Source organism: Grampus griseus (assembly GCF_964374135.1).
Source record: "Grampus griseus genome assembly, chromosome: 1".
NCBI classification, from domain to species: Eukaryota; Metazoa; Chordata; class Mammalia; order Artiodactyla; family Delphinidae; genus Grampus; species Grampus griseus.
In genome coordinates this window covers 69,175,326-69,198,284 of record NC_139017.1, presented here as the reverse complement: position 1 = coordinate 69,198,284, position 22,959 = coordinate 69,175,326, and the positions used below count along the sequence as shown (strand labels likewise).

General features: G+C 47.0%; 1 protein-coding gene across 2 annotated transcripts in view; it reads left to right on the top strand.

The window, feature by feature from the left end:
* Positions 1–3,557: 3,557 nt before the first annotated feature.
* CADM3 (cell adhesion molecule 3) overlaps positions 3,558–22,959 on the top strand; it is a 29,229-nt gene continuing 9,827 nt past the window's right edge. The window contains exons 1-2 of one of the 2 annotated variants that reach the window (XM_082663188.1): positions 3,565–3,654; positions 21,468–21,569. In XM_082663188.1, the coding sequence (XP_082519314.1) occupies positions 3,573–3,654; positions 21,468–21,569 (184 nt within the window). In that variant the 5' untranslated portion in view covers positions 3,565–3,572. Of the gene's footprint in view, positions 3,655–21,467; positions 21,570–22,959 lie in introns of both variants that reach the window. The other variant, XM_082663187.1, reaches the window with a different exon arrangement.

The following is a 22,959-nucleotide window of genomic DNA, read 5'->3' as shown; positions in this document are numbered from 1 at the left end:
AGCAGAACCGAGGCAGGCTTCTGAGATTTTTCCTTCAGGTGCTGTCATCCCCCTCCTAGATGAATATGTAGTATTCACCCTACTCAGGCCGAGTTCCTGCCCTCCCCGCTCCCTGAGAGGAGGCGCGTGGGGAAAGGAATGCCCAGGGCCCACACAGCTGCATCCAGCCCAGCACCGGTGCCAGCGCCACATTCCTCAACCCTAGCCACCCAGGCTGCTGCTGAGTGGATAGGGGCACCCAGGAGCCAGAACTCGCCTTCTCTCCACTCCCCTTCACTGTTCCCCCCAGTTTTCACTGTGGTGACCAGTTCTTTAATCCCACAGACAACCTACTCCAGACTTTGTGCAAGTCTCTGGGAAACACAGATTGTATGTCATAGCATTTTAGAGTGCAAAGTAACCATAGAGATCACAAAGCAACATGGATACTCTTATTTTACCTGTTTTCAGGATGAGGATAATCCTTGCAGGTCAGGCTTTCTTTGTAAAATTCTTTTCCTAGTGAAAAGGGTGCCTGTAAGATGCTGGGTGCACAGAGACAAAGGGCATTACAGTGATTATAGGTAATGAGTTATTCCAAATGGAGACATCTGCCTCTGTAGGAGACACTACCCTTTCACTCTGAGATACGCAGAAGTGGAAATTCCTCAAAGAGGACAATGCTGGAGAGTAATGATTCTCCTTATTCCTCCTGCCCCCAAGAGTATATCCGCCTCCTTTATCCAATACCTTAAGCCCTCTACCACATCCCCGTGTGAACACAGAAAGTCACCTAACTTCTCTGAGTTTCATTTTCCTCATCTGTTCAACAAGGGGTATTAATTAGGTAATCCTGAAGGTCCCTTACAATTCTAATACTCTTTTATCCTATAATTCCAAAAGCCAATGACTGCTTCCTATTCCCAGGGCCTAAAGTACTGCCAAACTGATGCTAATGATGCAGAAAAGAGAAGGAGCCAGTAGGAAAGAGCATTCCAGAGTCTCATTTGCTTGCTCTTAATACTCTCTCTCCACAAAAGCTCTCGCCCTCTCCTCCCACCCTTGGTTCTCATCCCAGTGCAGTTACAGTAGAGGGTGGGGACAGACCAGCAGAGTCGTTAGAGAATTAAAGGACAGGCAGAAGGGGATCACGGCAGAGTAGCAGATGGAAAAGGTGATTAGTTACAGGAGCTTGAGACCTAATCCCACATCCTGCCATCCCAATCCCACCCATGCCCACTTTCATTCCCCCAACACTAACCTGTCCTCTCTTAATCCCACTTAGATGATCTCTAAAACTTCTTCTAGCTCCAAAGATAATACTCTTTATCCATCAAGACTCTAACTAGGATAGCCTGATCCTTCTTCTCCGAAGCCGTATTCTCTCTTTGAAAACACACCCACTCGTTCCTTTTCTCTGAAGGACTAAACTCATGCCAACCTAATCCCACCTCTGTCAGAAGGTCCAATCTTCCCCTTATCTCCCCTCCTGCCCCACCCCATAGTCCAGTCTCACCTCTCTCTTACATCTAGGTGTCTGTATCCCTCAACCACACTCCTCCCTCTAGCTTTGCCTCTCACAGATTTCAAGGTGTCAGAGAACCCCCAGGGAGGCAGAGAACCCCAGGGCAGTAGAACGGTTTGGAGTCACTAAGATGTGTCAAGGTAGGCAAGTCAGGCAACCCAAGGTGGTCAAAAACTCTTACAAATAATTCTTAATAAACACCCAGACATTCAGTAAGTGTTCAAGAGGTAGGCAGAGCTCTTCTCCCAGAAACGATAGATAAACTCCACAAACAGCAAGAAGAAAAACAGAGGGGCAGCTTTCTGGCTATCCTCAAGGGTCTTCCTGGAGAATATTCTCTCTCATCCTCTCCACCAGTGACTAACATTCATACAGAGCTTTACTGATTACTAAGTACTTTCCACATCCTTGTCCTTGAGTTACTAGGTGACAGAGACATTAAGTCCCTCACAAACAGCTGTGAAGTCTATCTGAGAGGAGGAAAGATTACCCAAACGTTGAAGATTAGCACAGTGTGGTACAAGCAGTTCAGAGAGGGGACTCGTCCAGGGCTTAGAAGACAGGCACCCAAATCCCTCATCTAGGGACAAAATTGGCCTCCCAAGATTGGACGGCACTTTAAAAATCATATGATTCCTTGTGTTTTCTACTATTAATTGTCAGTATAACCTTGGGTAGATCAATTCATACCCTTTGGGTCTCAGTTGCACCTGTGTAATAAGGGATTGGACCAAATATTTTCTAAGAATCCTTATATATATAAAATTCTTTGATTCAGAGATTCTAAAATTTAGGAATGTATTCCCAAAAGCTAAGTTTGAGCAAAACTGACTCAGAAGGATCTCTTTCTGAGACGTACCAAGACTCTTCCAGAGAACTTCAATCACAAAAAAAAAAAAACCCAAACCCCAGGGGGCTTGGCACTCAGGAGCCAAGAGCAAGTACAGACACCCCACCTCTCTCATTCATCTTATATCTGGCCTCAGGGGCAAGAACTGCATTAGCCACAGATGCACTGGCCCTTAAGAGGGCAGCTTCCTGAGGGTCTGTAGATCAGATTGTTCACCCAGGAATCTTACTCACTAAAATTTGAGAAGGAAGGACAAACTCCTTTGAAATATTAAGAAGAAAAATACTGGGGGGTAAGGGCTGGGAGTAAAGTGGGGGAATAGGAAGGATTAAGGGGGGAAACCACTGAGTTGCTTTGTAGGCAGCTTGGTTGGGCAGAGTCTGAAGGGAAGTCACTGTTTTTAGATGGGGAGTAATTTCTTTGAGGAGGGATTGAGAGAAGTGTTGATTCCCATGGCCTGGGGGCTTGCTGGAAGATGCCTGTCAAAGGAAATTGCCTGGGGCTACAAGTTGTTACTGGGCGTATAACTAGGGGCTCATTTGGTCAGAGGAACTAGGGATGTTAGTGCTTTGGAGATTGACCAGGGTAACTGGTTACCCATGGAAGAGATGTCCCTGGGCATACTGTTGATAGGGGAACCCCAGGGCTCCTGGGGATCCCGGGTTGCCAAAGGAGGGAGGGCGGGGCTGGAGGATCTCGGGCTAGTGGGCACACCCTTGCCCAGGCGGGCAGTGGCCGATCCCGCCAGTTGGCCCAGGGCCCTGCCCGACCCCCCCCTCCCTCCACCCCAAGCCTAAGAGGGGTGGGCGGCAGGTCCCACTGCTGAGCCAGCTCTCTCCCTCTGCTCCACGCCCGAGCCGGGCTGGTGGAGCTCCCGAGGGAGAAGGTGGAAGGCACCACGACTGCGCGCAGGGGGTGCGTGAGGCGGGGGGGGGGGGGGGGAGGCGTGGGGAATGCGGCAACCTGTCCCCCCCGCGACCAGCCCAGCCCCCGTCACCCCCCCTCCACCTCCAACCGAATGGTTTGCTCCGAGCGCCCTATTTAATCCCCGCGACTGCAGCAGCGCCGGCTCCCTCCCGGTCCCCGCCTCGGCCCCGGGCTCCGAAGCGGCTCGGGGGCGCCCTTTCGGTCAGTGTCGTCGTCTACCCCCTCCCCAGCCCCAGCCCCTGGGGACCCAGGCTCGCCAGCGCCCAGCCAGGGAGCCGGCCGGGAAGCGCGATGGGGGCCCCTTCCGCCCTGCCCCTGCTCCTGCTTTTCGCCAGCTGCTGGGCGCCCGGCGGGGCCAACCTCTCCCAGGACGGTGAGTGAGGGAGGGGGCGGCGCCAGGGGAGGGGGGGTGGGACCGGGGCGGGGGTTCCGACCGGCTGCGGGGGCGGAGGGAGCCTGTTGGCTTTGTTTGGAAGCGGGGGTTAAAGTCGCCAGTCGCTGCTGATACCCCTGTGTCTGTCTCTGAGCGTCCGTGTCTCTGTGGATCGTGGGGTGTGCCGGGTATGCCCCCTCCTTGTACACCGTCGAGTGTGTCTGCGTGTGCAGTCGGGGTTTGGGTCTGTTATAAGCATCCCGGGGTATGGATGTGTTGATGTCCGTGTGTGTGTCTGGGTGTGCGCGTCTGTGTTGGTGTCTCGTTCTGCGTTTCTGTGTCAGTATCTGTGTGTATGTCTGTGTCAGTGTGTGTTGGGGGCGGAGTGAGATTTGTCGCTGTTTCAGTCAGGGCGTGTGTCGGGTGTTTGTGTATGTATGTCTGGAGGGGTTGGTTAGCCAGTGCAATACCCCAAACTGCTGTATGCAAACATTTCTGCTCCCCAGCCCGTCCCCACCACCGGCGGCGGAGCTCCGAGTGGGCAGGGAAGGGAGCCTGGGTGAGGCTCTTGAGGGGGGCGTGGGCAAGGAAGTGGGGGGCTTCTTCTTGGAGCAAAACAACAACACTGGGCGGAGAGGGCCCCGGGATGGCAACATCCCTAGCTGTGGCAGAAGCTGGTAAAAGAAACCCAGACGAGAGCGGAGGAGGGGGATGGGGGGGGCAGTGGGGAGAGGCTGGGCAAAGGGAAGGATGAAGGTATTTGGGGAGGAGGATGCATAGAAAACCCAAAGCTTTCCAAGGCTAAGGATTGATTTTCCAAATTTGGGGTGGGGTGTCTTGTCTAGCCCCCTTTGCTTCAGTCAGGAACTCAAACCTTCTTGGGTTTGTCACGGTAGAAAGATGAAGGAAGAGAGTGGGGCGGGGGGAGAAAGGAGGCGGGGCCAGGGGTGAGGGGACTTGGGGCCCCCTCCTGCCCTGGACCGGGCTATGTAGGTCAGCTCTGTCGGGGCACCTCAGCTTTCTTAAAGGCTGCTGACGATTAATGGGGTGGCAGGGGGCAGTTTGTAGGGAGACCAGGAAGGGAGCCACAGCTTCGAGCCTCAGGTTCCCGGAGGAGGGAGGGCAGGCTGTGAAGGGACTAAAGGAATGCATCCTTCGGTCTCCTCCGCCCCTATGTGAGGCAGGCTGGGCTGGGGGAGGGGAAGAGGGACCGGGACCTCTGCAGAGCCAAGGGATGTGGGGACAGTGAAGGGGAGGGTGGTGGCTATGCCCGGCCAGATGCCAACGGAAAACAGAAAGAACCGCAGGGGAGGAGAAAGGGGAGGCGGCTCCTGGGTGATGGACCCAGTGGCCAGAAGGGATGGGCACAGGGCGGGGCGGGGGTGGAGAGGGGAGGGGTTGAAACTGGGGATGATGATGTAGAGAATTTCATCTGAAGGAAACAGGCGAAGAGCCCGGGTGCTGGAGGAATAATTGCTCCATCTCGCCTGACCTGCTCCCCTAGCCCTGTCTCCATCATGATAAAGGAGTTTCTGCTGGTATGAGGACACTGGGGATCCCCTACCTACAGCTGGCTGGCTGAGTCCTTCTACTCTGTACCCATTAACCCTCCCCAGGGGAGTTCCTGCCCAAGTCACCATAGAGACAGCAGCCCCTCCTCTCCCCTGTGTGGAATCCCCCTTCCCCAGAGGACTGTCCTGATGACCCTACTCGCTGAGGAGGTGAAGAGAGTCCTGAGGGAGGGCAGGCTAAGTGCAAGGCAAGGAGAGGCTGCTGGGTGTATGGACCACAATAACGAGTCTCTACTAAGCCTTGACTTTCAGCTGCAGCCCCTGGCCTTCCCATCCTGGTAGCTGGGTTTAAGAGAGACAAGCATGACCCAAACTGCCCCTGTTCGGCCATGGGAACTGATGGGGCCAGGCTGAGACCTAAACAGAATGAAGTCATCCCAGAAAGCTGTGAGCTCAATCCTAGGATGTAAACATTGGAGAAGAGAGAAAATCCATACCCTAGCCAAGTCTTTCTTCACCAACTGCACTATTCTTTCCTGGTCTTCAATTCGGGCTCCAGCCCCTACTCAGGCTTTAAGGTTTAGAGGAAGAGAAATGCTTTATCCATATATATATATATATATATATATATATATATATATATATATATATATATATATATATATATATATATCAGAGCAGTGGCTTGAGGGAAGAGTGGAAGGCAGTACATTTTGAATGGAGAATGTCCGGAGGAGGGGTTGAGAATTTGGCGATGGGGAGGGAGATCTGTTCCCAAGACAGAGTCAAATCAAGCATCATTTTCCTTGTAGAGCATCATCTGTGCAGACAGTGGACATATGTCTGGTTGTAATGTCTCAGGATGTACTGATGTACAAGAGGCACAACCACATGTGATCTTCTATCTAAATTAATTCTACTTCTTAGCTTCAGGATCAAAAAAGACCCACTCTGACGGGGGAGGTAGGTGCATAGATTTAATGCTCATGGGTGGTGATCCTAAGGCCATTCTGCCCAGGATCATGAAGAAGGTGTGTCTAGTACCCCTGACTTGGCCTGAGGTCCCTGGGCAGGGAGCTAGGCAGTATATGGCTTACCTGGTAACATTTGACCAAAACAAGAAGAGACGTGGTGTGAAAGTTTAAGGACAAGATATCCTAATACACGGATGCTGGAGTGGTCAAGGGTGTATGGCAGAGAGGCTATTTCCATTTAGAATGAGGAAAACAAACTTCATATGCTGCTGGGGTATACAGCTCCCTGAAGTACAGCATACATTTTTTTTTTTTTAGGTTTCATAAGGCTGAACAGGGATTGAGAGGTTGGAGAAGGGCAAACAACTGTTATCTGAACCCGGCCATGAGTGCTGTGGCTAGAAACTCAGGGATGGCTTAGATATTCAGAGTTTGCCACCTGCCCCTTCCTTCTCACGTTTTCCACTAGTATTGGTAGAAGTTGGCAGTTCCAGCTTTGGGGGATACAAGGCCTGTGAACTTAATGTATTCTGTGGTTGTCTTTCTGGTGAGCAGCTCAACATTCAACATTGCAACCAGACTTCCTTGGATTCTTCCTTTTCAAGTTATTTCCAGCACTCTGTGAGCTGATCTAGTGCAGAGACAGACAGGTGGGCAGCCTCACTTTGCTTTATACCAGGATATAGCAGTTTAACTTTGGACTGCACTGCCTCACACATGAATATCTTTCCCTTCCCAATGACCTTCTGTCCACTGCCATCCATTCTGCAGCCCCCTGGCCAGGTGCCCAGTGCAGAGATCATGCCCAGTGTGCCAGAGAAATCCAGCAGGCATTCACTCTAGAGCTGCCCACAGATCTGCTTGGCAGACCTACTCCATCCAGTTTCTGTTCCTAGTTGCAGCTGTAGCTGTTCTGTTTCTGCTCCTGTTCTCTTCCCAGTTGCAGCTGGGAACCCCTGGGGAGGAGATGCTCTCCCCTCAGACATGTGCATTTTCTGGCACAAAGAAGCTGAAACCGTCAGAGAGACACTGGTATCATACAGTCTGTCTGATGTGGGGTCCAAGCTGTGGCATGTCAGCTGCCTATCCAGCAGTTACACCAAAGATTCTGTCCTAAGCTCTCCCTAGGGCTAGGCAGCACTGTTGGTTTTAGTAGTTTCTTTTAGTACAGTGGTTTTCTCACTTTTATCTTTAAAGATGTGAAATTCCTTTATCAAATAAATAAAACAGATCCAAGGAGAATTACTCTTATTGAAACAGATAAGACCTGGAGCCCTCTCACCCTTCTTCTTGGCTTCCCCTACACTCCCCCTAATCCTTAAGGCATAGACAGAGGTTCTGCCACATACAGTTTGAAATCCTCTGCCCTAGACTAACAGTAAATGAGACAGCTCACTACCCTTAGGTGTCTTCTCTCTCTCTCTCTCTCTCGCTCTCTCTCTCTCTCTCTCTCTCTCTCTCTTCTTCCAGCTGAGGAGAAAAGGAGGGCCAAATCTAATTTCAAGAGCGCCTTGTTGGAGACATTCACTATTCACTTGAAGAATGACTCATAGTTCTGCAGCCATAAAATTCCACAGATGGCATCTTTTTGGTGCTCTGGTCACTTTGAAACAGCAGACTAAGTAGTTGTGCCATTGCTCTGAAAATCCTTAGATCTGATTTTGGTACCCCTTGGTATTACTACTACTTTCTTGCAGTCCAAATAATATATACAATAGAATCAAAAGCTGCTTGTCCTTAGGTCACAAAAAAATAACCTAGGAAAAGATCCTCACAGTTCTCATCAGAGAAATAATAAAACCCCTGGGGCTGTGGCTAGTCACATTCTTTGTTGTTTCCTACTCCAACAGAACCAGCCCAACAATCCCTTTTTTGTCATCTATTTCTCAGTAATGGAATTTCACTGAAGGGTGGTAATCTAGCCTCCAGGTTCTCCATGAAAGCAAGCTGTGGACTGGACCAGCTCCTTACTGACTACTGAATGAAAAAGCCAGGGTATTAGATAGTTTTGTTAATTATATCTTCTCCTTTCATTTTTCATGCTAAAAGTTAATATTTCCTGTTTAATCATCGGCCATAGGTCAACGTACTGGAACAGTTTGTTTCCTGGATAAGGTCATGTCCTAGAAGTCCATCCATAAATTCCGAGAATAGCCATCCTCATGGGAATGCTTATAAGAAATAGAGAGAAACAAACCACCAGAAAAGCAAGCCATCAGAAAAAGATTCAGGGTCTCTAAGAACTCAGTCAAATTAAGAACAAACACTCCACGTAATTGTAAAATAGAGGAGAACAAGTCTCTGGGGCCAAAGATCTGCTTCTTCCTCTAGGATCAGCAGCAGAGATGATTCTTTACAGGGTCAGAACCAGCTGATGCTCAGAGGTTTTATAACCTAAGTAAAAACCCAATCCAATCCTGTTATAACAAGGAGATCCATCCATTCTAGCACTGAGAAGTCAAGTTGTCAAGAGTCTTGAACACATGAAGCTGCTGAGATTTTTTACAAAATATAAGCTCATTAAAGCTACATATTCTTCATGGAAGCAACAAGTACTGAAAGAGAGAACTATCTGTCCCTTTACTGAAATTCCCCTAAGTCTAAAGAGAGTGGCCAAATTTCCCAACTAACACAGAGGCCTCTAAGTCCTGAGGACAATACCCTTTTTAAGAGTCATAATCCATTCCATTTTTCTGTGTATGATCAAGACTGGACGATTCACAGCAATTTGGGGTGCCTTAGAGCACCCGGACTCTGATACACCTCATACCCTATCTGACTGTAATACACATTTTGGTTTCCTCATGCCTAGCGTGTCTCTGAGGGGACACAGGCTTTGTGGTGCTCTTTTTCCCACACTGAAAGATACTATTAATTTCATGCATAATTGGTTGTAGCAAGTCAAAACCTCTTCCACCACCACTGATACTAATGTAATTTTCATAATTACTGAGGCTTATGTTGACAAACTCAGTCTGGTGGCGGTCCTCACTTTTTAGCACAGTCTCTTGGTTGTATGTGTGGCAGGTTCAAACAGAGTACTTCAGGAGGCCTTTGAGAGCAAGTGATGTGTGTGGTGTGATCCTAGCAGAAGCCCTGATGTCTGGCTTGAGAGCTGGCTGCCTTAACCTATGATCCTGGTCGCCCTGTTCTTTGTGGAACAAACCACAGGTGCTTTGAGCTCTCCATGGTGCTAACCCCTGACATGGATGCTCCAGGCTCTTCTTGCTGCTCTCCGTGGTCCTGCTCCCATCCAAGCTCCTAATCTCTTTACTCTCTACACTGCAGCCCTCAGAACAGGGCTGGAACTTCCCTCCCCCTACCACAAACACACACATGATCTTGGTTATGATCCCTGACCTGCTCCACCAGAAAGAGGTAAACAAGACCTGTAGATACAGCTCTGGAGAGTCTTCATAACCACCTAATCCCCTGTAGGAAGGGGACAGAAAGAGCAAATAATACTGAGGTTGAAAAGAAGTGTGGTTTGCAGTGTTCAGGAGACTAGGACATAGAGTGACCTCAAATGGCCTCAAAAAAACTGAATGTTTTGCCATATATGGACTCATAGATTTAAAACAGAACTATAAACAGTTGTGGTTTAGATCGAGACAGCATTGCTCATACACTATAACCACATATACACTATAAATGTGGAATGCAAAATGAGTCCTACTCAGTTTATGAGCATGTACCTCTTAACACCACTCTGAGCCTGACAACCAACTCTAATTGTCCTGTCATGGTACCCATTGTTCCTGTCCCCTCAGCCTTAGCAGTAAATGTAAAGACAACATATAGGATAGGTTATCAGAATAGATAATAGAGGAATTCGATATATGAGAGGCATAGAAGATAAATATCAAATCCCTGACTCATGTCCCTCATCATTATAACCATCTAGTACAGACTACATGGCCTTAAATATAACCATCCTATCCCAGAGTCCAAGTCCTTGGCCAGATCTCAGGAGCTGGATCTTTAAACTCTTTTGGGGTATCTGCCAATGATCCCAATGAGAATGCTCAGCCCTTGCCAGTCTGAGACTAGACAGCCAACATGTTCCTCCCATCACATCAAAGCTACACAAGCTTCTCTTCCCCTAAATGCTGATTTCCCCATGTCAGTTTTGCATAATAGTTCATAGAATAGTTAACACTTATGAATGACCTACACCAGAGTGAGGCTGGGGAAACAGGTTTCCAGAATTAATTTCCAGGACCCCTCTTCCATTTCCTTATTTGATACAAGGAGAAACTTCATTCCTCAAGGACAGGTAATGGAAGTGATTTATCTCCATGAGAGAGCCTTCAAGAAGACAGAATTAGGGTTATGGTAACAGCTGGAGTTTCTCCCATCTCCTCATCTCCCTGAGACCCCGTTCTCATAAAGAGCAGACATGTTTCTGAAAGGATTCTAATGCAGAGACGCCAACATTTTTTTCAATATGTGTATCATTCTTCTATGTGAGCTCTTACGTCTGGGATTCTTTAGCCCTCTCATCTCTCTCCATCTTTCTCCTGGACATCTCCAGGAGAATAAGAAAGCTAAATAATAAAAAGAACTAAAATGTTGTTTTCTCTAAGGATTTATTTTTCCTTACCCAGCTAGACCTACACTAATTGTGTATTGATTGCTAATGATAAGCACCTTTGGCTCATTTACTTCCAGTTCAGGGTCAGAAAGGTCAGATGCATCACCTCACCCTAGGGAAAAAAAGAAAAAGAAATGAAGGCTGACATCTCAGCCATTTATCTCTAAGCTAGCCATTACTTAGTTCTCCATTTCCTTCATATAGTCCCAGGTGTTAGCAAAATAGAATGGAGAACTATACTTCCAAGAGCAGATTTCATTGGGAAGATGCAGATCCTTGTTTCCTGTGTTCATTTTTCTTCTGGGACCTGGCTCTTTGCTTCCAATTTGGATTCTAGAATTCCAGCCAAAGCCTCAGACAGAGTAAAAAGCTCCAGAAGGTGAACTGGTTTATTGAGTCTCTGACTTAAGTACCCGATACTCCTTGGAAACCCAGCAAACCTCTAATAAATACATCGATGACAAGTAACTTAAGACTTAGCCTAGCCTAGGTCAGTCTTTGAAGAGCCTAGAGTCAAGTTCTCTCATTATCATAAAATGAGGGGCCCGTTTTACCATCTGCTCCTAATCATTTGTCCCTCAGCAAATGTAAACTTAACAGTGAGACAGTTATACTCACTTGTTCTTACTAGTTCTTTTTTTTTGTTTGTTTTGTTTTTGCGGTTACGCGGGCCTCTCACCGTTGTGGCCTCTCCCGTTGCGAAGCACAGGCTCCGGATGCGCAGGCCCAGCGGCCATGGCTCACAGGCCCAGCCGCTCCGCGGCATGTGGCATCTTCCTGGACCGGGGCACGAACCCGTGTCCCCTGCATCGGCAGGCGGACTCTCAACCACTGCGCCACCAGGGAAGCCCTACTAGTTCTTACTCTAGTTCTTAAGGATGAGGTATTTCCAAACATATATTATATATTCCCTCCTCTAATCTCCATCCTGTAATCTCAAACAAATATAAAAACCACCATCACTAAGCCCATGGGCCTCACACATTCTCATTTGTCCTCAACTGCTGCTTCATGCCAACTCTCTTCTGGTTTCCAAGCCCTGGCGTCCAGTGTCAGTGACAGATGGACTGAGCCTCAGCCCTGGGGAGAAGAGGATTCTGGCCCTCTCCTGGGGAGTTTGAGCAGGAGAGAGAGCCTGAATTCTGCTTTGGGGAGGATCTCTGAGTGTAAACCATATGGTTTGCTGGACATTAGGGATTTTGATTAATAACGGGCTTGTGAAAAGGGCTCTGTATCTGGGTCATAAGAAAATGCTATGTTTATGACCAAAAAATAATGAAAACAGAGATACAAATAGTGAAAATTGTAGTTGTCATGTGTGTAGTGAGGGACACATCCTGAAGGAGAAAAAGAGAGTCACCAGGTTGGAATATATGTGCATCTTGGGGAACAAAATCAAATGTATATCCACACTGAAGAAGAGACTCTCAAGAAGATTTAAGGAGAGGAGCTCTTTGGGTCAGAACGGAATTATTTGCCATATCGGGAACTGTGAGGTCTGCAGACTTGGAAGAATGTGTCTATCTCACAGAAGGGTTAAATTCCCAGGAAGGCCCAAAGTAAGGCTAACTGAACAACAACCTGCCGAAAAATACATTTTTAGGTGAGAAAAGTGAAGGGCAGAGACTACATCTCAGCTAGGACTGGCAGAAGAGGGGAGCCCAGAGTAGTGTGGGTGTGTAGAGCAGACCACCTTTTCGCCATGTGGTCTTCCTGATCACTGCCCCGAACCTGTCATCCACACCCTGATTCTGATGACCCAGTGAAGAGAAACAAGTCCGTAAAATGAGAGCCGGCCGAGATGAACGCTTTCTTGCCTGACTTCTAACAAATTAAACTTTTTCACAGCATTGTTATCCCGCCACACCAAGCCATCAGCCTGAAATATCTAAAGTGCCACATTAAAGAGCAAAGAATAAGATAGAGCTTGTTGAGAAGGGAATGCATCCATGCACTCGAACAGGTATGGAGGCTCTGGAGGGTTAGGAGCAAGGCTTTGGCACCTGGTTGGAGATTCCTCAGGGAATCTGCTCTTTACTTCTCCCCAGGGTCCCTGGGCTTTCCCTCCCATTCCCAGTCCGTATTTTCTCATTGCTAAACATATTTTCCAACAAGTTAAACTGAATTATGCTTTCATTTACTCCACGCTGACTCTGTTATGTATCCTTTCCTAAGTACTTTCCTAAGATGGGGTGATTTTTTTCCCCAGTTCTATTACATACGTGTGAAAGCAGCTAGATACATTTAGGGAAAGGGTATAAAAGTGCCTGCACTTGGTTCAAGGGACATCTGAGAGTTCAAAGTCTAGACTCCTGACTCTCTATTGCATTAGAATACAGACTCCAGGTCATACCTGTTGTGATTTCTGAGTATGTGAGCATGGTGGGAAGGGAATGAGGAGATAGGGGTAAAAGGCCACTTCTAAAATGGCTCCAAGCTGTCTTCAACTGGAGTGATTTCATGCCCTACCTTAGGGACTTGCTTGAGAAACAACTGATGAAAGTCAAAGCCCTGCACAGAACCCATGCTCCTAGCAGCCCTTACTGAGCCGATCCGTTCTGCTGTGTCTCATCACCTCCCCCCAGCCTCTTAGTACAGAACACTAGACACTTGTCTGGAGCACAGAGCCCAGTCCTAGAAGGTAGGTGCTAAGGCGAGGAAGGGGCTCTTTGGGGATTAGATCCCCTTCCTTTCTGTCTCCCAACTGCAGTTCTTACTACAACACAGTATTGGCTCCAGAGGGGCTTGTTTTTGTTGGGGGCCAGCCCAGGGCTCCCTCCCAGTGCTAATGCACCGAGAACACTGACTCAATAGCAAATCAAAGCAACAGCTGTCTGCACCTCCTTCTCTGCCACCCACTTCCCAGTCTCTGCTCCTCAGAATCTTAACTAAGTCTCCGAGAGCCCCCCCGCCAGCCTACTGCAAGCCCACTTCTGCCTCCAGATTTCTTCTCTCACTAGCTCAAGAATAAGAAAAGCTCCTCTGCGTTCTTCTCTCTTCGAGTCTCTGTCTCCCACATCACAATCAGGGTAGCATCCTCCAGCTCTCCACCACACAGATGCTAGCACGCACACGTACACACGGCCTGTCCTTCTCATCACCCTTTTAACTCCTAAAGGGCATGGAAGTAGCTTCTGCCCCATGGCCTCCTCTTTGGTGAGAACCGGAATCTGCCATGAAGACCCTGACATTTGACGATGCCATTCTTCGCACCTTCAGGGACTCCTTCCTCATCTCACCCCAACTTCTGTAACCTGCCCGGCATTTAGTAGAGTTACTTCCCTTGAGATCTAGGGTCCTGGGGTTCCACACTACAACGCACAGGGAGATGGGAAGCAGGGAGAGTGGACGTCACTGGAAGTAAAGTAACACTAAATGGCAACTTAACTTCCAAATTAGCTAGTTCACAGGACTGCTATCAAATGGCAACGAGAACAGAAGACTGGGGTTGTAACCACAGCTCCCACTAGCTGCCTGTGTGACCATGCTTAAGTTTCTAAGCCTCTCTGAGCCTTGGTTCTTCATCTTTTAAATGGGAAGTTTGCGCTAGATGCTACTTAAGATTCTTGTCAACTCTAAAAGTCTATGCTTCTAAGAATCCTAGACGGGAAAATATTTTAGGAAGAATGAGGTGCAGAAAGAGAAGGCAAGGAATTACTGAACTTTGGTAATAGGGAGTCAGAAAGGACATCCAGTTCCATCCTCTGTCTAGAAGACTCAGAAAGATCTGAGGAATAACCACCTCTGGCCATTAGGGGTCAGTAGAAAATGACTAGAACATGCAAATGGACTGCAGGGTTTTAGCAAACATAGTTACTCACGGCATCTTAAACTTGTATACTTTTTTAACATTTGGATATAGGAAAACATTTGGAATAACTGTTTGTTTGTTTTTTCAGTGAAAAGAGGGTTAACATCAAGATGTGCTTTTTGTTTTAACCCCACCCTCACGCCCACCATAGGCAAGCTAGCCAAACTAGCCAAGTACCCTAAAGATTCCCTCCTCTTCATTCAGCCTAGAAAAGCTAAGCCCCACACCATTCCAAACCCAGGAAACAAAAGCCTTTCATTTTCAACAGCTGCTTAGGATGGAACCAAAAGGTATCTGCCTTCATGCAGTAATAAACCTGTTTGAGCCCAGATCCGTCCTTTCCAAACCTAAATCTCTTGGATCATCTAACAGAATAGGATCCCTGGTTCTATAAATCTGTACCTCTTGGCCACCCTTTACCAAGCTATGAGGCTAATCAGTATAGTAGGAACTTCTTACAGGGAAGGTTCCCTTCCCCACCCTATTCACCTTCCAGTTTCACTTATATCGTGTACGCCTCCTGGGAGAGTAAAGCTACACCCAGAGAGTAGTGACTTCGGGCCCAAGAGGCTGTTGGGAGCCAGAGAGAAAGTAGATAAACAAGACTCCAGGAGGGAAAACCAGACAGCAACAGAAATAATGGAGGGAGGGAACACAAAGGAGCAAGGCCTCAGCAGCTCAAGCCAGAAAGGGTGGAGGCGCCAGCGAGCTGGAGAGAAGGCCTAGATCAGGGAGGCAGGCAGCTGAAGCGTGACTGAGCTGTGAGGCTCTGAAGTGGATGTGAGCCGGAGCATATCTGAGCTGAGCAAGGAGATCCTTTAGGGGATCCTACTGCCTGTGAGGGGACAGGGGCCTGCCCTGAAGAGCAACAGGAAAGGAAGGAAGTACACCTGAAAAGACAGACAAGCCCCCATGACAGAATACCTTACCTCTATGGCCCCAGCTTTCTTTCGTCTGACCGCACTATAACATTGGGAATGGAAGCGAATCGGGAGTTTGGGGACGACAAAGTTAGAAAGGAACGTAGAGCAGGAAGTGAGAGAATATTTTGACACTCCTGCCCTCAGTGTCTTAGACTAGGAAACTACACAGTAACTTCCGCAGAAGTAGCATAATTCCTGGCAACCTAGGAGCAAATGTAGAAAATTGAGTTTAAAGAGAGTCCTTTGTGATCACGGTGTTGTGCTCTAAAGTTACTCAGGTCAAATTAACTCCCCTCCCAAACCTTGGAATTATCTATTAAATCAGGCCTCAGATGAGACTGGTCCACTTTCCTCCAAATGCGGAAGCAGACGTTCACTGCTAAAGACAAATGTGGCTCTGCGCGTAAAGAAAAGATTAAGGCGCTGAGTTCTAATTCTGATTTCATGGCCATTCTCTTCAGTGTGTGATCGAAATACATAAAAGAATTCACTGCATAGCTAGTGTTAGGGAAGAATCAGAGTGAGATCACCTGGTCAGGGAGCCCAGTGATGGGGGTGGGTAAACCATTCTAAAAGTGGGTCCCTTCAGCACTCTGGGCCACAGCCCCCAATGTGTTTTTCCCTTGGAGATAACACTCCTCCACCCACCTGTCATGGTAGTCGTGAGGAATAACAAGTAGGCTGGGATGAAGAGTATTTTTAACTCTGGAGTTAGAGAAATGCTGAATCATCATCATCACCATCATCATCATCATCATCATCACCATCACCATCAACTCCTACTCGGGGAGTTGGTGTTTTCTATAATCTGGGAAGTGGAGTTCTGGACCCAAGCACTGGCAAGGCCAGCAGCAGTTATGCAGGGGAGCTCTGTCCCCTTGTCCCACCATCCCAAATGTGCACCCGTGACCCTGTACATGGCCCTAAGGCCCATACAATGCAGATTCCCGAAACAGACAGGGCAGGGAAGATACATAAACCAAGCAATAAGGGGTTATACTGACATATAAACTTCCTTACTAGCATCACTTAAATTGGAAACAATACATTTTTATTCATTTGAGTTACTCATTTATTTATCCAATAAATATTGAGCACTTACTATGTGTGAGGTCCTGTACTATGGATGAAAAATGAAATCAGAGGTGCCAATGTATGCTTTAAAAGGCACATTAGTAAGTCCCTGGTTCCCACCTCTGCTACTCTTAATACGAACAATTAATCAGAAGGAAATCAGTGGGTGAAAGGGCTACTTTGTCCTTTAAAATGCTGGGAGTCTTAAAGCTACTGGAACCCATGAGTAAATAGACCAAGAATTAAGAAACCCTCCAGACAACTGAGAGCAAATAAGAAGACAATCTTAGTTCGTAGCCTAGGTGCTAGAGTGCTATGAACACGTGAGGGCATTCTGTTAGTTTTAACCAGACACGTCTATTGCTTGGTTAACTGAAGAATCATCCCAAATTATAAGGCCTTTGGGGGGAGCCCCCAAAGATAAAGATGAAGACACACCAAGAAATCCAATTAAAAATGCAATTCAGTGGATACAAATCACACCACCACCACAAGCACCCATTTCCAACTCGCTCCACTGTTATTTTTACCATATTTCAGGCTAGCGTTGTGAATTTTGTTTAGGTGAGCACCCCCAGGCCAGCAATGCAAGAAGGAATCTTTCCACCTATAACCTCTGCCCTCCCCCACCACACACACACACACACACACACACACACACACACACGAAGCACATGTTCCTGCAAAGGGAGGCAGTGTACTGAAGATATGCAGAAAGTGTGGGCTTTGTGGTCAGAGAGATCCAAGTTTATCCCAACACTTATTGGATGCATCATATGGACAAGTTACTTAACTTTTCTGAGTCTTAGTTAGTCTCTGAGTCTTAGTTAACTCATCCTTAGCATGTGCGTAATAATACCTATTAAAGGGTTTCTCTGGAATAATGAATATAGAGCACCTTGCTTGGATCATGACACACAGAAGGTAATCAATAAATAGAGATTTCCACCCATCTTGTAAACTTACAGAGCTTCAGCTTCTAGATGATCTACCCTCTTCCTTGGCCCATTTCTTCCTAGCCTTTTTGGTTTGCTATTTGCTTTTCACTGGCAGATTTTGAACCTAGTTCTCACAGTTGAAGATGTTAAGCATCTTTGATTCATTTATTAAATAAATACTCATTAAGCACCTTCTAAGTGCAATGTGCTGTATTGGGGCCAGTACCAGATACAGAGACGAATCAGATATCAACCCTACCTGCAGAATCGTTAAAATTTAGGAAGAAAGCGAAACTTGCAGTACAAAAAGTAAAGAGTGATGCATAATTTAAGAAAAGTAGATAAAGTGCTGTGACTCAGAAAAAATCAGAAAGTATTTCCATCTGAGGCAATCAGGGAATCAGGGGAGCCTTCTTGAAGGAAGTGCCACAGAAAATAGGCTTTTTAGGGCTTAGATGTGTGAAGATGGGTGAAGAGCATTATCAACAGAATGACTGTGGGAAAGGGAATGTATGCAGGAAAGGAAAGGGTTTATAGAAAGAATTCCAAATAGCGTCATATGTCTGGGATATGGGGTGAGTGAAGTAAAGAAAAGACAAAGCTGAAAGACATATTGGCATCAGACCGTGCAGGATGTTATTAGCCAGTCTAATAAATCTGGATATCATCTGCAGACAATGGGAAGTCAGTGAGGGTTTCTAAGCAGGGAAACAATATGACCCATATGACTGGAGCTCTCTCTCTTTATGTTTTTCAATGTGACTAACCTGGGCCTCCCCTTACTAACGGTCTTGTGGACTCAAAGTCTGCATTTCCTTCCAATGACCCTGCCTGAGCAGAACTGTCATTATTTCCACTTCAAAGTGCATGCCACCTTTTCAGAGCGCTCTTAAGTTTCCCTTTCGAGTCTGAATCCATTGAGGGAATTTATGCTGATGTCACAAACAATTGGCAAGCTCTAAATCCAAAGAACAAGGCTTTCACATTCCGTTCCAGGTTATAATTTCTGCCATTTATCCATGTTTCTGTGAATAACATTATAATCGCTCATCTGCACCCAGGGGAGTGGCTCTTCGGAATTTATCATTACAGGTATACAATTTTATAAAACCAGCAAGATAACTTTCAGGCATATTAACAGACAGTTCTCAAGAGGAGACATGAGATCATAAGTACTTTGGAGAATTACAAGGTAAAGTATCACCCCCAGGAGGAAAAAAAAACCCAGCTACTTCTTAATCAGTTTCTTAAAACACAGCAAACCAGAGTGAGTTCCTTGTAAACCTACAGAGACAATACTGTATCTCAAGCATATCCCCAATATGCCATTTATTGGAGATTATTTGTTTAGTTATCAGACCCCTCATCTAAACAATTCAGTTTAGTTTGAATGACCGACATCATCATTTCACTTATTCATCCTATTCAGAAAAAAAAAAAAAGCCAGCAAAATGCAGGAGGAGGGGAGGGATGAAAGGAATATAAGCAAGGAGAAAAGCAACTGAGAAGAAGGCAGAAAACAGCACAAATGAAATAAGGAGCAAGAGAATGAAGACTAAACCTATGCTATCTGGACAGAAGACATGCTCTGCCTGAATAAGAATGGACACAGCAGAGCGCCAGTCGTGACTGAATGAATTTTACCAGAGCCAATTAAATGCACTGAGAGCCCACTCTGGGCTAAGTGCTGAAAATACAAAGATGAAGAAGGGAAGGCTCCTTCTCTTCACCAACTCTGAGTTTAGATGAGGAGGCTGATAACTAAACAAGTAAATTGCAGTACAATGGACTGAAATGCTACAAGAAACAGAAGCTGTTGAAAAAGCTTTGAGTGCACCACCAGCAGGAGAAAGAGGATCCTTGAGAGGATGTTACTTGTGTGCCTTTAGGTAGGTCACTGAACCTCTCTAAACCTCATCTCTAAAAAGTGATTCTATCTGGCTGCCTCTCCCTCAAAGTTGTTTTGACATGAAATGAATTCATGATTGAAAATCCACTCTGCAAACTGAAAGCCCTATGCCAGCGTAGGAGATGGCTATTTTATCCGTTTGAGCAAACGTCTATTTAGTGCTTACTTTGCGCGCTAGGTACCAATACTGTGGTGTGGGGCACTGACCCCTCTCTGGCTTCTCCCTGTCCCTCCACCATTCCAAGCTTCAGCACAACCAGTTTGGCTTCCCACTGTGTGTGGAAGCGCCCACAAACAGACGACCTGCAAAATACCGTGAAACACTCACCATCTTCCGGTTGCCTCCATTCTTGATGTCCACAGAAGGCAGCAGGGCGAGGGCACCCAGGGGGACTCTCTGTTGGATCTGAGCGCCCTTGTCCTCTTCCTGGCCGCCTTTCCTTCTCCCATCCTCTTGCCTCTCTTCACCAACACTTTCCTTGTTCGCTTTCTTGCCTACTTCTACCTGTTACAGATACTCTTTTTTTTTCCACTGCTTTACTCCCCCTCCCCATTTGGGCATTAGCGCTTCTCCTGTTCGGGAACAGAGTCATTTCTCAAACCTCCTGGAGCATGTCTGAGGAACAGTGGAGAGGGGAGGCGTCTCCTTGAAGGCCAGTGAACCTCTGAAGCTATCTTAGAGCCCTGTCCCGAGGCTAGGACTCTTTCTAACACCCTCTCCCTTCCCCCATCCCTCTCCCTTCCCCGGTACTCCCTTCCCTCCCTCCCCCACTCTCTCCTCTCCCTCACTCTTCCTTCCCTTTGATTCTGCAACTCTCTTCCTCGTCCCCTTTCTTCTCGTGGACCCTAAGACCACGTCCCACTTATCTTTTTAGTCTCACACCCCTGCCACCCCGTACCCTCCCCACCTCCCCTACCCATCCTCCTCGGTCCCATCGCCCCCTTCTCGTCCTGTTCTCTCCCACTCCCCTCCCCCGCTGCCTCTGGCGCTGGCGCGCTGGGACAATTGGCGAAGTTCTGCCTGACTCCAGGCCCGGGACAAGGAGCAGTTCCGGACTCTGCTCAGCAGCCGGTGACGTTACTGAATTTTGCGCGTGTGATTGGCTACTGGCTTTGCAATGGGAGATCCTGTAAAGATTCTCAGGGCCGGTTTCTTTGTCCCTCCGTCTCTCAGGTTGAGTTGGGGAAAATAGACCATGGAAACTATACAGTACTTCACAAAAGGGTTTAGGGGCTACCTACTAGGAAGAGAGCCGGTGACTCAAGTCTTGGGCGTGTGTTGTGCCAGATGAGGGAGCAGAGTCAGTGATATAAAATGGTGAGTGGGACTGAGAGTGGAGGAGGAAAGCTTGAGAGTCGCAGCGCCGGATAGAAGGTAACAATCTAGGAAGGCGTGGGGTAACTTTCAACCCCAGCTGTGGTCTCTGTCTTCAGTGCTAAGGGTGTCACCTTGAAACAGAGCTTTGGATTTGGAATCAGGCATTTAATTTCCAGTCTTTGTTCTTCTGTTTGTAGGACCTTGGGCAAGTCACTTCATTGTTTCTTCTCTTCAAGGTAGAAGTGATAATACCAACGTACTTATTTAACTGGTTTATTAAAAGGATTAAATGGGAACGTACTTTTTAATTATTAAACCTGTCATTATTTTAGTAGATAATTTGGTGTAGCAGAAAGAATCCCGGATCAGGAATGAAAAGTCTTTGGTTATCTTTCCTGTTTCTGTATGACCTTCGCCAAGTCACTTTTAACCCTAGTGGGCGTCAGTGTCCTCACCTGTGAACTGGGAGAACTGGACCAGATGACCTTTAAGATCTCTGTTGGCTCTAACATTATGTGATTGACTGCCAAAGCTTAGCATCCTCCTTTAATTCACCCCTTCGGAGGAAGACTTCACTTCCTTTTTCAGGACTTGAGTTAATCTCCCCCTTTTGTGAGAAAGCCACCTTCTCTTAGGTACCCTGGTGAACCTGCTTTTCACAGGGGCCAGTCCTCTCCCCCATCCTCAACAATGAAAGTACAGATCCCAAACGGTAGCAGCTTACATGTAGGGCTCATCCTTCATGGAGACTCTCTCCCCAGGCTACTGGCAAGAGCAGAATTTGGAGCTGGGGACTCTGGCTCCACTCGAAGAGGCCATGAGCTCCACAGTCTGGAGCAGCCCTGACATGCTGGCCAGTCAAGGTGAGAATCCAGGCCCCCTCATCTCAATGTCCCGCAGTTCCCTCCGCCATCCTCACATCATCCCCCACTCATGTTGCTTCCACCCTGTGTTCTCAACTCCACTCATTACCACACAACTCTTCCCCATCTCCATCTGACATTTTAGTACTTAGTTCTACACCACCAACTCCTTTGGCACCTACTCCTCCTTCCCTCACTCCGGTACAGGGACCTCTGTATCCCTTACACCTTTTTCCAAAAATAAAATGATGCCAGGAGGAGTGTATTACTCAGAATAAAGAGGTTCTGGAAAGACACAATCAAGATAGAATTCTTCAAAAGGATCCAGGGACAATGGGATTACAAGTCAAAAATCGGCATATGGCTAGCAGTAAATGATAGGTTTCCCAAACCTTTCGTTGAGATATTTAAGGAAGATATCACTTCCACCTTTATTAGGCCGGCTCAGTCTCTGGCTTGCTAACACGGAAGTCGTAGTTTTGATTCTCCAGTTAGATGATTACCTGAGGCGCATTCCAGTGAAAAGAGCACTGCCTTGAGAGTCAGGATTCTAGTCCTGACTAGGATCACTGATGGGTAGAATGATCTTAAGCAATCGCTTCGCCTCCATTGCCTCATTGTCTACATCTGTAAAATGAGGGAATTGGATTCCATGATCCCTAAGGTCCCTGTCAGTTCTAATTTTTAGGATTCTAAACACTAAAACTAGCAGCAAGGCTTTGGGCTCCAATTTGGAGACAGCCACTCAGAAGCATTGGTGTTTGGTGTCAGCTCTGGCAGGTGCCACCTTCACTCTTCAGGGCCCCTTCTCTGCTAGCAACGCTCATTGAATATTCCTTGGAAATGGAGCTCTGGTGACCAGGAAAGACAGGAATAAGCAGATAGGGCAGGGGTAAGGTTGGTTCCATAGGGAGCATGGGGATTGTTTTAAATTGCTCCATCAGGGAGTGTCGGAAGTACGTTTCTTGGTTTCTGATTCAGAGGCGACAATGCTGGTTAAGTAATTTAGTACCGTAGAAGAAATTGTGTGGATGTTTCAGGAATCAGAGCTAGAATGCGTTAGTTTAGCTCTGCAGGGGTCAGTGCCATCGGGTCACAGGAAGTCAGACCTGAAGATGAGGGAATCAATATTAGGAATCAGAATCCACGCTTTGGGGAACATGGGACAACATTGGGTGGAGGAAGCAAGTGTCACACAGACTGAGGGGCTCACAGCTAGGCCTGATTAGAAGGCACATTTGGGATTCAAATGAGTCATCCTCACGCTATCTTACTAGTCCTTCTTTTGTTTAACTTGACTAAGTAGAGAGGGATTAGAAACCATATTTCTATCACATCGAAGGGAAAACTTTAATCCATTATTCTTTAAAGTAATGTCAGGATAGTGATT